General features: G+C 47.9%; 1 protein-coding gene across 3 annotated transcripts in view; it reads right to left on the bottom strand.

Moving 5' to 3' along the window:
• The window catches only part of KDM2B (lysine demethylase 2B), a 135,646-nt gene that overhangs the window by 74,426 nt on the left and 45,511 nt on the right, over nt 1–15,709 (bottom strand). For all 3 annotated transcript variants that reach the window (XM_051972746.1, XM_051972747.1, XM_051972748.1), the window contains 3 exons: nt 14,124–14,217; nt 10,347–10,500; nt 1,867–1,982 (listed from right to left, as the gene is read on the bottom strand). In XM_051972746.1, coding sequence (XP_051828706.1) covers nt 1,867–1,982; nt 10,347–10,500; nt 14,124–14,217 — 364 coding nt within the window. The remainder of the gene's footprint in view (nt 1–1,866; nt 1,983–10,346; nt 10,501–14,123; nt 14,218–15,709) is intronic.

Raw genomic sequence — 15,709 nt, 5'->3', positions numbered from 1 at the left:
TAAGGCAGAAAAGAGGGAAGATTTTGAATCATGAATGTGTCGGGGCAGGCAGGTAGAGAGGGAAGGGCCACCCCCACACACGTACAACATCCCTTCCTCCCAGAACCCCTTGAGTCCTGGTTTTCTTGAGCTGAGAAGTAAAGGAGAGGCAGCTGGGTAGCGCCACAGTATTGGGAGCACTGGCCCAGAGACAGGAGGACTTTAAACACATAGTAATTGTAGAACCTTGGATAAATCACTTAACCTGTGTTTTCATAATCATAATTATTAGGACTAATGATGAAACATGCTATCTATCTTCTAATTAGAGAGATGAGAGACTCAGAGGACAGACTGGAAATAGATAGACAGAGAAATATAGACAGAAAGATAAAATAAAGTTAGCTAGATACAAAGAGGGAGATGGAGATATACCTATAGCTATAAATACATATATATTTTTATGTTTATGTAATATATATATGCATGTATTTAAATTGTTTTCTTTTAGATATGGCAAATATAGAAATTTGTTTTGCTGAAATACAAAGAGACAGTCTGTTTGGTAGAGGGGTTTTAGCTTTCTCAACTGGAGGGATGGAAGAGTGGAAATTAGTGAGAAAGGGGATAAAAGGGAGCAAGAGCAAATATTTGTTGCCTGAAAAATATAAAATTTAATGAAAAAAATTCGATGAAAAGGAAAGACTGGGCAGCCAAGTGGCACCATAGTAGATACAGTATTGGGCCTGAAATGAGGAAAACATGTTCCTGCGTTCAAATGTGGCCACGGACAATTCCCAGCTGTATGATCCTGAGCAAGTCACTTAATTCTGCCTCAGTTTCCTCATCTGTAAAATGAACTGAAGAAGGAAATGACAAACCATTCTAGCATCTGTGCCAAGAAAAGCCCAAATGGGGTCATTAAGATTTGGACACGATTGAAAAGACTAATTAAAAACAACCAAAAAAGGGAGATAATGATATTATTGTCTGCTCATGAGCTGATGGGACACTAGACTCTCCAGCCCATGGAGGTAGGGAGTCTCAGAGGCAAAGCTCAGGTCATTTCTGGTGTGCCAATCTCTGTTACTTCTAGGCAGGTCCCCTACACATGGGCCAAAGCCTTCTGTGGGGATCACAGACTGTGACATGTTATCACTTAAAGTATCAGACTAAAATGGCACGGGGGATGGGGGCAGCTGCAAGATGCAATGGATAGAGTCCACTGGCCCTGGAGTCAGAAAGCCTGAGTTCAAATCCAGCCTCAGTCACTTAATACTTACTTATTAATACTTAATAATTACTACAGACTGAGCAAGTCATCCCAATTCTCTTGTCAAAAAAAAAAAAAAACGGTATGGGAAGAGAGGTTGGACTTTATCACCTCCACGGACCATCCCAACTAAAAAAATCTATGAATTTTAAAAATGGAAAGCCTCAGGACCCAAATCTGGGATTACAGATAGCCAGGTTCCCCAGCTGATTCTGGCCTTCCCTAAAAAAAAACAAAGCAGTAGAAAGGAAGCTAAGAGGACTAATCTGTGCCTCAGTTTCCCTAGGAGGTTCCTTTAATGAGCGAGAGGCGGAAAGGCCCAGATTGTGGTTTCCTCTGAGTCACTTCCTTATTGACAAGGGGGATTTTGCTGCCTAGAGAAAGAGAAACTCTGGAGGAGGAAGGTGCTGGCCGAGTTTGACCTCGAGTGGACATCCTCCTGTTGTCATGCAGGGATGGGGAGGTCGGTCGGGAAAACAGAGAGCACCTGAGGGTGATGGTGACTCTCTCCTGCTACCCCCTGACCCCAGAGACCCGATCCATTCCCCTCTGAGTGTGTGGAGCTAGAGTCTAAGATCCTGCCCCGAAGGAGGGAGAGAAAGAGGGCTCCTTACCCGCGTTCTGTCCTCTATCTCATGGATGCGCAGCTGCATGGGCACATTAAAGCTATGCAGGATGTTTCCGCCAAAAACCAGGGAATCTACAGGCGTGTAGACAGCATGGATCCAGCCTGTGGGAGCAGAGGGGAGGGTGGTGAGCTCGCAGGGTCAGACCATCACAGATCAGAACGAGAAGGGTCCCCCCACGCCACTTTCCAGAGGAGGAAACTGAGGCTGAGAGTTTAAACCCAATGCCGCACAGCAAGGAAGGAGCTGAATTAAGATCGAAGCTCATGCAGTCTTCCTGATGGCACTTCTAGTTCCCCACCGACTAAACCAATTCTCAGCCCTTTTGGTCTCAGGACACCTTATTGTCTTAAAAAAATTATTAAGAACCCCCAGATACCCCCAGGGAAGCTAAATGAGAGGAATGGGTCTGGAGTCCAAAGGATTCATCTTCCCACTTTCAAATCCAGCCTCATAGCTGTATGTTCCTGAGCAAGTCATTTCACCTTTTCTGCCTCAGTTTCCTCATTTCCATCATTACATTTAAGGAATGTAAACTAGTCCTGTATCTTTGCCAAGAAAACTCCCAAACAGGCTCGTGAAGAGTCAGAAAATACTGAAACACTCCCAAAGAACTTGGGTTTGCTAGGTTATAACCATCAGCATCCTGGAGCCCGTCCATGAGAGACGAATGTTAAATTATCAGTGTGGATGTTGATGCTTGGAAATCAGCAAATGCTACAAGTCAGGGGTTAATACATGGTTCTGTTGATTGTTTAGACACAAGAAAGTGATGAGAAAATGTTAATAATGGAAAGTGAATTTAAAAGTGTGTCGGCAACACCGAGGTCCCCCGGAGAGACAGTTGTTAAACATTTACCAGCACAGCCCCAGTTATCTACCAGTTTTGACCATGTTAAGAAGGAAAGTGCCCAGATGTCATTGTGAAAATCATTTCAGTTTGACAGACCCCTCTGAAAGGGGCTCCGCTTGTCCGGGGGCCTCCCCACGTGCTGAGCGACTGAGCTACAGCAAACAGGAGGCTCCCTTTGATGCCCCCTGGTTGGCATGGAGATGTTCAGGTGAAGGAGAGAAAGACCTAGTGAAGCCGCTGAGAGACGTGGAAAGACAAAGAGGTGACGATAAATAGAAAAGAGATGGAGGAGAGGAGAAGGGGAGGGGGAATAAGAGAGGGGGGAAGGGAGGAGGGAAAGGAAGGAGAAAGGAGGCAGGAGGGGGAGGGGGAGTGAAAGGGAGAGAGAAGGAGGGAAAGAGGGAGAGAGAAAAGACTGGAGAGAAAAGGGTAAAATTGGGGGAAGGGGAGAGAGACAGAAAGAAAGAGACAGACAGTGAGACAGACAAAGAGAGGGACAGAGACAGAGAAAGTGTGAGACAGAGACAGATAGGAAAGAGGGGGAGAGAGAGAGAGAGAGAGAGACAGAGAGAGAAAGAGAGAGGAGAGAAAAAGAAAGATAGAGAGACAGAGAGAAAGGGAGAGGGAGAGAGAGACGAAGACAGAGACATAGAGATAGGCAGATAGAGAGACAGAGTGACAGAGACAGACAGACAGACAGACATGGGGAGACAAAGAGAGAGAGACAGACAGGCAGAGAGAGACAAAGAATGACAAAGACAGAGAGAATGAAGGAGGAGGGAAGGAGATAGAGAGAAAAATATCTACATTGTTCTCCAGCCATACCAGGAAATTAGTGGCTCCCCCCACCCCACCCCCAGGTGGCTCTACTTCAGTCCCAAGCCCCCCAGAGTCACTGTTAGCTCCCCAAAAGCCAGGGTGGGGAGGGCCCAGAGAAAGGGTCCCCTACCCCTCGGCCTGAGCCACAAGCAGCTTTCTCATACGGAAAGAGGGCCGGGAGGGCCCCAGAGCCAGGGGAACCTGGGGGAAATGGTGTTCTGCCCGACATTCCTGGAAAATGGGAGGGGAACTTCCTCAACGTGCGCTGGGATCAAATGGTCCGAGGGTCAGGTGCTAAGTAAACGTAAGCGACTGCCTAGGTGCCCTCCTGGCCGGTCCGTTCCTGATGATAACAACACTCCCCGAGCCTGACAGTGAGCTTGAGAGTTTACCTACGGGGCCTCAGGGGAGCCTCGGGACAACACGATGGAGGAAGCATCGGCTCCCTGCCCCCAGCCGGCACCATCGTCCCCCTTCTGCAGCTGAGGAAACTGAGCCAGCCGGGCTACAGACGCAGAGTTTAGTTAGCTCCGGGGGGGCAGGATTTGAACCCAGATTCTGAGACCAGATTTTCTTGCTTCTACATCGTCCTAAGATTTGCTTTTCATCTCCTTCCCAAGAGCCAGCTCCCGCTCTGTTTTCTCAGTAACTGCAGTTTTTGTTTCTCCCGAGGGGGCTGGAAGCCTGGGTTATTATTAGTCGTACTGTTATTACATCCTCGGCAACATCGCTTTTAAACAGCGTTTCCTGACGTCCGCGTCCCCGGTCCCACTCGTTGGACGCTGGGGTATCGAGCCGGGGAACAAGAAATCCCGGCTTCTCTCTGCAGTTCTAACTCACCAACCAGGAGGAAGAAAGGGCCCCCGCAGGCTCAGCCCACCCAGCCGGGCCGGGTCCCAGACGACAGGGGTCTCAGCTCCACCAGCTCACTCAGAGTGAGCCCCCTTCTGGGCCTCAATTGACCTCTCCCCATCTGTAAAATGGGGAGAAGGATGCCCACACAAACACACCAATGTATGAGGGGAAATGGGATCATCAGCAAATGATGGACACAACGTGCGATTTCACGGGTATGAGGACTTCCAGGTGAGGGAATTCCATCCACCAGTGCAGATCAGCGTCTTTACTTCCTAAAGTAATGAAGGGGTCAGAGACTCACCAGGGATCACACAGTCAGATTGTGACCCAGGTGGGATTTAATTCAGTTTCTTGACAATTCCTACCCACCAACTTCGAGTTGCCTCGGGGTGGGTAAATGATCAAATTATTCAAAAGAACAGGGCCCTTGGAAGAGCTCGACTCCACTGAAGAATTGGGAAAAATATACCTCCCTACCCTCTACGACAATACCAATAACAACTAGGATTCATGTAGCAACAGACAGTGTTAAGAGCTTTACAAATAATAGTTCCCTGGGCAGTAGTTATTAACCCCATTTTACAGATGAGGAAACTGAGGCAGGAAGAGGTAGACTGACTTATCCAGGGTCACACAGCTATGATGTGCCTGAAGCTGGTTTTGAATTTGGGTCTTCCTGTCTCCAAGCCTGGAGCTCTGAGCACTGTGGCTCCCTGGCAAGTTTCTGCCCTGGAAATTCCCTCCCCTGATGAAATCCTGGGTCTGGGTAAAGACCAGAAACCACCGAGAGAAAGAGAGAGGAAGAGGGGAGGATCCCAGGGCTCCAGATCTCCACCAGAAAGGTTCCTCTCCTAAGAACACGGCCACACTTTACAGAGAAGGAAACTGAGGCAAGAAAGTGAAAAGAAAGAAGGAAGGAAGGGAGGGGGAAGGAAGAAAGGAGGGAGAGAGGGAGGAAGAAGGGAAGGAGAGAAGGAGTGAGGGAGGGAGGAAGGAAGGAAGGAAGAGAGAGAGGGAGGGAGGGAAGGGAGAGAAAAGGAAGGAGGGAGGAGAGAGAGGGAGGGAAGGGGGAGAGAAGGAAGGAGGGAGGAGAGAGAAAGAGGGAGAAGGGAGGAGCCTTTTCCCTCCCTCCATCTCAGATCCCTGATCCTGGGCTGTCCTTGTTGTCCCCCTGCCCCCAAGCCCAGAGCAGCCGGCCCCACTCCATGGAGGTTCCAAGCAGCTTCTGATCTTTGCCGTCCCCCAGCCCCCACCATCTGCTCTAGTGTCTAAATGTTGTTTTCACCGGGATAAACCCCATTAGGCGACAGGAACAAGGCTGAAGGTTTCCCGAGCCGTTCTCAGAAAGGCCCCCTCCCTCTCCCAGCCCCAGCACCTCATTACGCCCAGGAGTGTGGAGAACAGGTGTTCTAACCCGGGCAGGCTAGTCACAGAATCCCGGAGGCTGGCAAATGCCTCCTGCTTCCGGACTGGGGCCCCCACACACCTGGGAGCTGTAACCCCGGCCCCGAGGCAAATAGAGCTGGGAAGGGGGGGGACAGACCTGGCAGCTGGGTGTGTTGGGGGGGGGGGATCCACCACGGAATCTGGTCCCACCTCATGCTGGCGTCCTAGAGCCGAGGCAGTGGGGGAAAAGGACCAGGGCGGAGGGCGGGGCCTCCTTCCTCCATCCCATAGGGAAGCAGATCCATGGAACAGAAAACTGCCTGGCTGAGCCCCTTGGAGAAAGGATCATAATCTAGAGAATGCTGGCTATGGAACCAGAGGAGCCGAATTCAAATCCTTACTCGGATGCTCGCTGCCGGCGTTTCCTTGGGCAAAACACCTCCCTGGGCCTCAGTTTGCTCATCTGTGACATGAAGGAGTGGGACTTGATGGCCTTGTCATGATCCTGGGGCAACAGATAACTGCCCATTTTACAGATGTGACAGTCGAGGTGCAAACAGAGAAAGGAACTAACTTGGTACCTGCTTTTCCAATGGGTAGATCAAGGATAGAATTTAGCACCCCGCGAGAGGAACAGGCAGTGTTCTAGCATTTTTCTCTTATATGTAACATGTTCAATGTCACATGCCCACAGCTCTCAGAAATGACAAAGGCTGAGCTTCATTCACCCCTTTTTCCAAACATGGAAAGAGGGGGCCACGGTGGCCAATGTCCCCACACGCCAACAATCCCAGGCTCGGGATTTCTGGCCACGGACAGACCCCGAGTCCACTCCGCTACTGAGAAGCAAATTCCGTCTCCCCTCAATAGAATTTTGCTTGGACACAAAACCCCCATAACAAGCTGCTCCACGGCAAGCAAATCAACACATCCTTAGAGTCCCTGCCCAGCTGGCATCGGACCTAACGCCCGCCTGCTGCAGAACTCGAGCCAGTTTGCCCTAGTCCTGCCTTTCCCTGGCAGAGAAGCCGCCTGTCCTCGCCCCTCCCACAACATCGCTTCTAACCTGGCTGCCCCTTATCATCCAAATGCACTCGCTCCCCCCCCCCACCCCCGCCCCTACCCCACCCCTGAACCTGTGCCCTGATCCAAAGCAAGTGGGGTGGGGGGAGCATGCTATTCTGCCTAATGACCAGGAAGAGGAAGTGCCAATATTTGTTCTAACTCAGGAGAAGTGCTGAAAACGGGAGCTTATCGGCCCTCCAGGCTATGGAAGCACAGTGTGAGGGAGGACCCAGAAATCAGAAAACAGAGCTGGGAAGGAGCTTGGAAGAGGGAATGGCAGGGCTGGAAAGAGTCTTAGATCTGGGAATGTCAGCACTAAAAGGGGTCTTAGAATGGGGAATAGCAGAGCTGGGAAAGAGCTTAGAAGAGGGAATGGCAGGGCTGGAAGGGGTCTTAGATCTGGGAATGTCAAAGTAAGGAAGAACTTTAGAACATGGAATGTCAGAGCTGGGGGAGCCCTTAGAACATCAGATGAGGAAGAACTTTCTTTTTATTATTATTATTATTATTATATATTTTATTTTATTTTATAATGACTTTATATTGACAGAATCCATGCCAGGGTAATTTTTTTTACAACATCATCCCTTGCACTCGCTTCTGTTCCGATTTTTCCTCTCCCTCCCTCCACCCCCTCCCCTAGATGGCAAGCAGTCCTATATATGTTAGATATGTTGCAGTATAGAGGAAGAACTTTCGAGATCATTTAATCCAACTTCCCCTAGAGCAGAGCATTTTAAACTTTTTCCACTCGCGACCCCTTTTCACCCAAGAAATTTTTTATGATCCCACTTACATCGGTATATAAAATAAGTACACAAATCAAACACTGAATGATAATAAACCAAAGCTTCCTGATGCCCACATTCAGCTACGTGGCTCCGTAAGGGGCCAAACCCCACAGTTTAAGAAGCTTTGCCCTGGAGAAAGAAGATGCGACTTGTCCAAGACACATAACACCCAATGGCACAGCCAAGACGAAAAGCCCGGCTTTCCAAGCACTATGGAGCGCTGTTCTTTCCCAGACTTCCAGTTTCAGATCTCAGAGAACATCGGTCCCAGAAGGAGCTTTAGCATGTACCACCGGGGATGAGAGTGGGAACTCTCTCACAGGGAGGCATCTTCTTTATGACTTGGTCCCTGCCCCCAGAAACCCCTCCAAAGCCCTCAACAATCAGCCTGCCTCGGGACTGAGCCAGGTTCCCAAAGTGGTGACGGAGAGTAAGACTTTCCTACTACACCATCTAACACAAGGCTAACCAGCTTCCCCCTTCAATCTGAGCCCTAGGCCCGATGCCGCCCTACCAGCTGCTCAGTGACCCTCAGCCAGCTTTGGGACTGTCAGAAAGCTAACCTTCTACCTCTTGCACCTCTATTTCCTTGGAGCTCACCATCCCAACCTCCTGCAGAAATGCCTTCAATATCAGTCCAGGCAGTTATCGAACCTCCCTCTGCTTCCATGACAGGGAGCTCACTGCCAACAAGGAGACCCAGTCCAACTAGAGCTATTGAATAGCACCAACTGAGAAGACATGTTCCTACAAACAGAATTCTGCCTGGACACCAAACTTCAAGGCCAAGCAGAACAAGTCTCTAAGCTCCTCTTCTGTGTCATGGTCCATGAGGGACAAGTGGTGAATGAAGTTTTAATTAATACCCAGATGGACACTATTGTTCTAGCCCAATGGAAACGTGCAGTATGATAATGCACCCATTTCACAGCTTTGTGATTCACACTAACAGGACAGAGCTGCCCTGTATTTGGAGTCCCTCCTAGAACAGTGAGACACTGCCTGTGTAATTTTAGGAGCACTCAATCCTTTCTTCTATGAAATGAAGAAGTAGACTCAAAGGGTTAAAAATTCTAACTCTTAAGACTTAACTGTGTGACTCGAACTAGTCCCTGAACCCTAAACCGTAAATCTGACTCCTCTTCTTTGGGATGGAGAGGAGGAAATTAGAAAATCTCCAAGGTCCCAAATTTCCCTCCTACATCCTCTCTCTTCTGTTCAGCTCTTTCCTTCATGGCAAGAGTTGTATATAATCCATAAATTTCTTCTTTCTGTCTGACTTCCCTGTGCCATAAGGACCCACTCCAAGAATGGTGACATCAGGTCCAGGGTGATGGGCTGCTCCTTCTCCCAAGTAATCTTTCATTCAATCCGATGTTGAGGATGCAGACAAACGTGAGAATCTAGTCCCTTTCCTCAAACAGTTTATCTTTTAACAGGGGGAAGACAATAGGGTTATAGATATAAAAAATACAAGATGTATAGGGGAAAAAAAGATAAGAGTGATGATGGTAGTTCATAAGGAGCCGGCCTGAGAATAAGGAATCGTTTTTGACTTGCTCCAAGACACAGGGCTGATCAAATTGGGCTTCCACCCTGGGATTCCCCTATATCAGGGCAATCATAGGTTCAACCTTCCTGCTCCTCCATCCTACCCCTTAACTCAACCTTACATCAATTTAGTAGCCACTAATCCAAATGACATCATCAACAAAAATCCCAGGTCTTATCACCCGAATTACTTGTTAAGATGCATCTTTCACCCAAGATAATAATCCTCTATTTCCATAGATCTCAGCTTCTTAAATTATGGTTCTCATCTCCACATAAGGTCTCCTAACGAATGTGGGGGTCATGAAATTATGATTTATTATCAGCAAATGTTTGATCTGCATACCTATTTTATATACCCATGTACCCAGTCATATAAAAGTTTCTCAGGCAAAAAAAGAGTCGTGAGTGGATTAAGTATAAGAACCCACGTTATAGATGATATGATTGGGATATTTTTTAACATTTCTTGTGGCTGAACTCCACAGAAGGAAACTGCCTCACATTGTCCTTCCACAATCCCCTTTATTTTGGTTCCCAGACTGCCCTAAGACAGCTGACATTCTTGACAGACCAGGGTCCCAATTACATAGTAGCCCACCTTGTGGATAATAGCCTCTTCATGGGTTCTGACCAACACAGGACCATCCAGCCCACCCTGTTCATTTATCAGATCAGAAACTGACAAGTAAAAGAGATCAATCCTTTCGATTTTACAAAGGAAAACCGAGGGAGACTGAAAAAGGAGGACGATATACACAAACTCACATGGGTGGCAAAGAGGGGATTTACACCCTGATCCTATTTCACTCCCAACTGCCTCCTAGCTCCCAAGAGTCAGACCAGGCTCTAAGAGCTCTAGAGAAAGAGTTAAAATGGGAAAAATATCATCCCCATCTCTGAAAACAACAACAAAAAAGACCTATGTCAAATAGAGCCCCCCAAGACAAAAGGTAGCCCCAAAGGCAGCACCACGAAGTTGTAGGATATTAAGTCAAGAAGCAGATTATGTCTCAGCGATACATCTCCCTGGCAAATAAACAATCTAGAGGCAGGAGATCATTTCAAATGATGGAGAGGACCATCACAGAGGAATCAGCCACAGCTCCCAAGAAAGCCCACCGGCCTGGGCTCGGGCCACTTACCGGAAGGGATAAAAAACGTGTAGCCCTGGGTCAGCTCAATTCTTTGGCATTGTTCAACTCGGTCTCCCAGGAAGATATCGCTCTGCTTTCCTGAGAGTACCCACTCTTCATAAAGTTCCAAGTTGTGCCAAGTGGGGGGGATCAGCCAGAATATCTGAGAAAAGAAACGAGTCCATCACAAAGCCTCGCCCAACCTCTCATGCTTTCCAACTCGGGTGGCAGAGACGGGGCCTATTTGTTTGGAAAGGAGTAACCCAAGGCTAGGTGGCTGCTGGTTGCTGGGGTTGTGCTGGGAGAGCTGGATTCAAATCCCTCCTCAGCCCCAACTAACCAGATCTCTTTACTTCTAATCTCAGTTTCCCCAGATGTAAAATGAAGATCTCCAAATTTCAACAACTGTGGAACCTATGTAGGACACTACTATGACTTCCCCATGGGACCCCTAAAGGGGCCAGAGACAGCAGCTTCTGGCAGCTGACAGGGATAGAGCGGGGGGTCTGAAGTCAGGAAGACCCAAGTTCATATATAGCTGTACACTTCCTAGAGGTATGAACCTAAGTCACTGTCTGCCTCAATTTCCTCATCTGTAAAATGAAGATAATAATAGCAATTATCTCCCAAGTTATTTCCAGGATCCAAGTGATATATTTGTAAAGCAGTTAACAAAGTATTTGGTACACAGGAGGCACCTAATAAATGCTTATTTCCCTTCTCTCACCTCTATAATCCTTAATAGAACAGACTTTTTGATTTTTACCTTTGTATCCCTACCAGTGCCATGGCACATAGTAGGTGATTAAAAATGACTATTCTGGTGATCTCATTTGAGCCCGGAAACTATCTCAAGAAGTAAAGATCTTAGGTTTTATTATCTCCATTTTATAGATAAGAAACCTGAGGCCTGGCGTTGTTAAATGACTGACCCAATAATTAGGATTCCATAGCAGGATCTAAACTCAGGGCTTATGGGAGATTTTTCTTTTTTCCTTAGTCAGTTGGGATAAAGTGGCTTGCCTGGGGTCACACAGTAGGAAGAATTAAGTGTCTGAATTCGGATTTGAACTCTAACTCTCCTAACTTCGTGGTCAGTGCTCTATTCACTGCATCATCTAGTTGCCCCTAGACTTCTTTTTCACTACAGCAAACTATCTCTCTAGAAAACTGAGGCTCCTGTAGGTCTGAAATCCCAGGGTCCCCCTGTTCTGGATCTGTCCCAAGATGAGGGGACTCCTGTGGGATCCCAAACCTCCTTGGTTCATCAGTATTAAGTGGAGTCATTCTGCTAGGCCGGGGAGGGAAGGCAAGAAAATTCATAAAGAATAAAAGTTAAAAATAAAATAAAACATATCACTAGCTTTTGTCTGTTGAATAGAAGGAAAAACATCTGGAAGAGAAACCATAGCAAGATTATATGCAAAAAACACACACACACACTCAAAAGATAGGCAAGACCTATGCATGTGCATTAGGGCACGGGACCTTAAACCTAAAAAGATACATCCATCTCAATGTAACAAAACAGCAACAGAAGTTGCCTTAGAGCAGGGGTCCTCCAACTTTTTAAATAGGGGGCCAGTTCACTGTCCCTCAGACTGTTGGAGGGCCGGACTATAGTAAAAACAAAAACTTTGTTTTGTGGGAAGTTAAATAAAGAAACTTCATAGCCCTGGGTGAGGGGGATAAACGTACTCAGCTGCTGTATCTGGCCCACAGGCCGTAGTTTGAGGACCCCTGCCTTTCATTTTGTAAATGAAGAAACAGAGCTCAGGAGTAAAGTTACTCTCCGGGATCACAAATACCCCCAAGCGGATCATAACTCAAACCCAGATCTGGCCCCCTTAACTTCTCACCAAGGGACAGAAACAACAACAACAACAACAACAAAACAAACAAACAATAAGACTTATTAACACTCTAAGCCTCGGTTTCCCCAAATAAAAAATGGGGACAAGAGTAGTATTTGCTTCACAGGGTTAGTCTGTCTTCTGCAATAGAATATAAGCAATTTGAGGGTAGGAAATGTTTCTTTCTTTTTTTTTCTTTTGATCTTTTTAATCACCCATTAATTAGCAAAATGCTTCTCAATAGTGTTTGGTGACTGATTGATTAATTGGAAGCTCAAATGAAACACTTTATATAGAGCATTTTTTAATATCTATAATATATATGTGCCATCTGCATTTTATATGCATATATTTATATATATGAAGCACTTATTAATTTTCTGATAATAACAAAGATAATGATAATGATAATAGTAATGAAAAACAATCAGCATTTATATAGCACTTTAAGGTCTGCAAAGTGCTTTACAATTATTTCACTTGATCCTTGCAACCACCATGGGTTATTGTTATGAATCCCCCTTTACAGATGAAGAAACTGAGGCACCCAGAGATGAGTGACTTGACTAGGGTCATAGGATTTGAATTAGGGCCTTCCTAACTCCAGACTAGCACAAATTTGGGGTTCAAAAGACTCAGGATTGAATGGTCTATTACATTGGGCACTTCTTTACCATTAGTAGTAGTATTTTAATCCTCATCTCCTTTGAATTTTGAGAACTAGAGGCATCTAGGTGACAAATGAATAGAAAACTGGGCCTGAAGTCATCAAGATGTGAGTTCAAATCTCACCTGAGAAGCTTACTGGCTACTGGGACTCGGGCAAGTCACTTCATCTGTTTGCCTCAGTTTCCTCAACTGTAAAATAGGAATAATAATAGCACTTACCTCCCCAGATTCTTGCTAAGAATCAAATGAGATAATAATTGCGAAGTGCTTTACAAATTTTAAAGTACCAAATAAATGCTAGTTATTATTAATCCCATTTTACAGATGGACTAGAAGAGGCTGGGAAAGTCAAGGAGCTTACACAGGTCACTTAATATTTAGTAGACACTTAGTAGGACTGATTCCAGCTCTTTATGACTGCTGGGAGTTTGAGGCCTCTGGAAACATCCTGTTCACTCTCCTCTCCCCTGTGTAAAGCCTGGCTCCTCAATGGTGTTGTCACAAAGTTATGGCAACTGCCCACAAACTTGAGATTCCCCGTTCTGGGGTTAAAGCAGAGAGAGGAACAACGAAGTCTCAGGGAAATGGGAAGATCCTCCTTTTAGGGCCTCAGATAAAGCTCAGTCCAGATGTCAAAACAGGACCCCATTGCTACAGAGATAAGGGGACTTTTACTCAAGATCACAAAGTTACAAGTGGAAAATTTGGACTCAAGTCTGAGACTCGCCGTTAGCCACGCGCTCTCTGGTACTGCCTGAACTAGTGCTGCGAGATCCTAATTGTTCCCTAATCCCAGATCTTCTGGTCTCCACCCATGAGCCCCAGGAACAGAAGGATACCCTCCAATCTTGAGGGTGGGTAGGGGCGTGGGGTAAACTGCAGGGCCAAAAAATAAACGTGGGTGGAGGAGGGGAACAGAGAGAGAAGGAAAAGAGGATAAGCTTAAGAGCTAGAAGGGCCCACCACGGTCACTGCTTTCAATCCCTTAATTTTTACAGCTGAGGAAACTGAGTCCAGAGAGATGAAGCATCTTGCCCATACAGCTTGAAAGCACTCACAGGTTCATGGATTTGGAACTGGAAGGGCTCCCACAAGCCACCTATTCCACACCCTTCATTTATCAGGTAAGGTATCCAGGCCCAGAAGAAAGGGACCTGACCTGGCCAGAGCGCCGTGGGCAGGCAGTGACCAATGGAGCCAGCGTTGGGATCAGGTGTGTAAGCCCTAAACCCAGCGTCTTTTCAAGTCCCCCCGGCTCACTCACCTTCTTGCCCCGGAAGACGTGGTACCACACAGATGTACCTCCAAAATCGATATGGAAGTCCGTGAAGCAGCCTTTGACGCTCATCAGACAGTATCTGCAGGCACCCAAGGGGGAGAAAGAGAAGGAGAGAATCCTGAAGGTCTGTTTCACGAGGGGCCAAGTTCATATCCCAAAGGTGCCTCCCTTGCTAAGACACAAGGGAGTTGGAGGTAAATAAAACACCAGCTACCATTGGTGATCCCCTTGGAGGAAAGCCATGAATTTGGGGACCATGGCCAGGCTGCGACGACCTGCTCCTTTTGGCTGGGGGAGATTCTTATTTGCCATGAACTGGTCCCAAACCACAGGTTGTTTCATATCTCAGCACCTCCCACCTCCCGCCTCCACTCCCAGGGGCAGGTCTGGTCCGACCTTCTTCCTCAGCTGGGCCCTAGCTGGGCGTAGTGGTCAGCTGCATCCCTAATACCCAATCGCCCCCCTCCTTCATCCATTTATCCATCCGCCATCTACGGAATATCCACAGCGAACTAAGGTCTAAACCCTCTCCCTGGCCCCAGAGAGCTTCCAGTCTCCTCTGGGGAGGGAGAACGGACTACAAGCTGAGTAACATTATAAGGGGTGTCACAGGGCAGTCCTCGATGAGGGCTAAGTGAGCTGGAGGAGCTGGCAAGAGGGGAGCCCGGACCTGGAGCTGAGAGACAGAACAGTCAGTCCATCCCCTTCTCTTAATAATACAGTGAAGCTCACACAGATAATAATAAAGTGACTTGCCCACGGTCTGGGACTCCAAAGCCGGCACTCTGACACCCCTGCCTCGAGGCTCCCGCAGGTAAAGCGTTCCAGGAAGGACAAATGGCCCCTGCTCCCCCTTTCCCCTGCTCAAATCATACTGCAGAGTGGGGAAAAAAGGCTGCCCACCCTGTGAGCACGCCCCCTCCTTCTGGTCTGCCCGCTCTACCGAACCACTGCCCTGCTGGGTGGTGGGCAAGGAGGAGGAACCAGGCTTCGAGGGCAGGAGCTCGGAGTTCCTCGGACCCCGTGGGACCCCTCCCCAATTGAGCCAGCATCTAGAGCGGATGCCTCCTCACTGCATGCACCCCGCTACATCACGGAGCCCGTGCACACACACGCTTACCCCACTGACCTCTTTTCTCCGTTCCACATTCCTTTTCCATGGTCTGGGGAAGGGGAGGGCTTGGGGTGAGGGGGAGTGGGCAGCAGTTCCCTTGGACCAGACTTGGTCCAGAGGAAGGACGAGGAGGGAGGTGAAGCCCAAGAGAAGGCGGGAGGGGGGAGCTTTCTCTCTTTCCCTTCCTTTCTCCCCCTTCCCACCCCACATCCAGGTAAAGGAGCATTTGGCAGTATGCAAACGGCGTGCCCCCAGTCCCTCCACCCGATAGGCTGGAGGGAACCTTAACCATGTGTCTGCAGGAGGCTAGCAAATCACAGGGCCTTCCCGTACATCAGAGCCTGGCTGCCTAGCAACCCCATCGGAGGGGTGTAGGCAGTGCTGTCACCCAGACAGGCAGCAGGCATTGGCGCTGTCTTTTTAAAAGTCCTTTTCAGCTGGACAGCCTGGGCAGGGC

This window comes from Antechinus flavipes, chromosome 1 (genome assembly GCF_016432865.1).
Source record: "Antechinus flavipes isolate AdamAnt ecotype Samford, QLD, Australia chromosome 1, AdamAnt_v2, whole genome shotgun sequence".
In the NCBI taxonomy this organism is placed as follows: Eukaryota; Metazoa; Chordata; class Mammalia; order Dasyuromorphia; family Dasyuridae; genus Antechinus; species Antechinus flavipes.
Note: the sequence above shows the minus strand (reverse complement) of the source record. Positions and strands in the feature narration are given on the sequence as shown.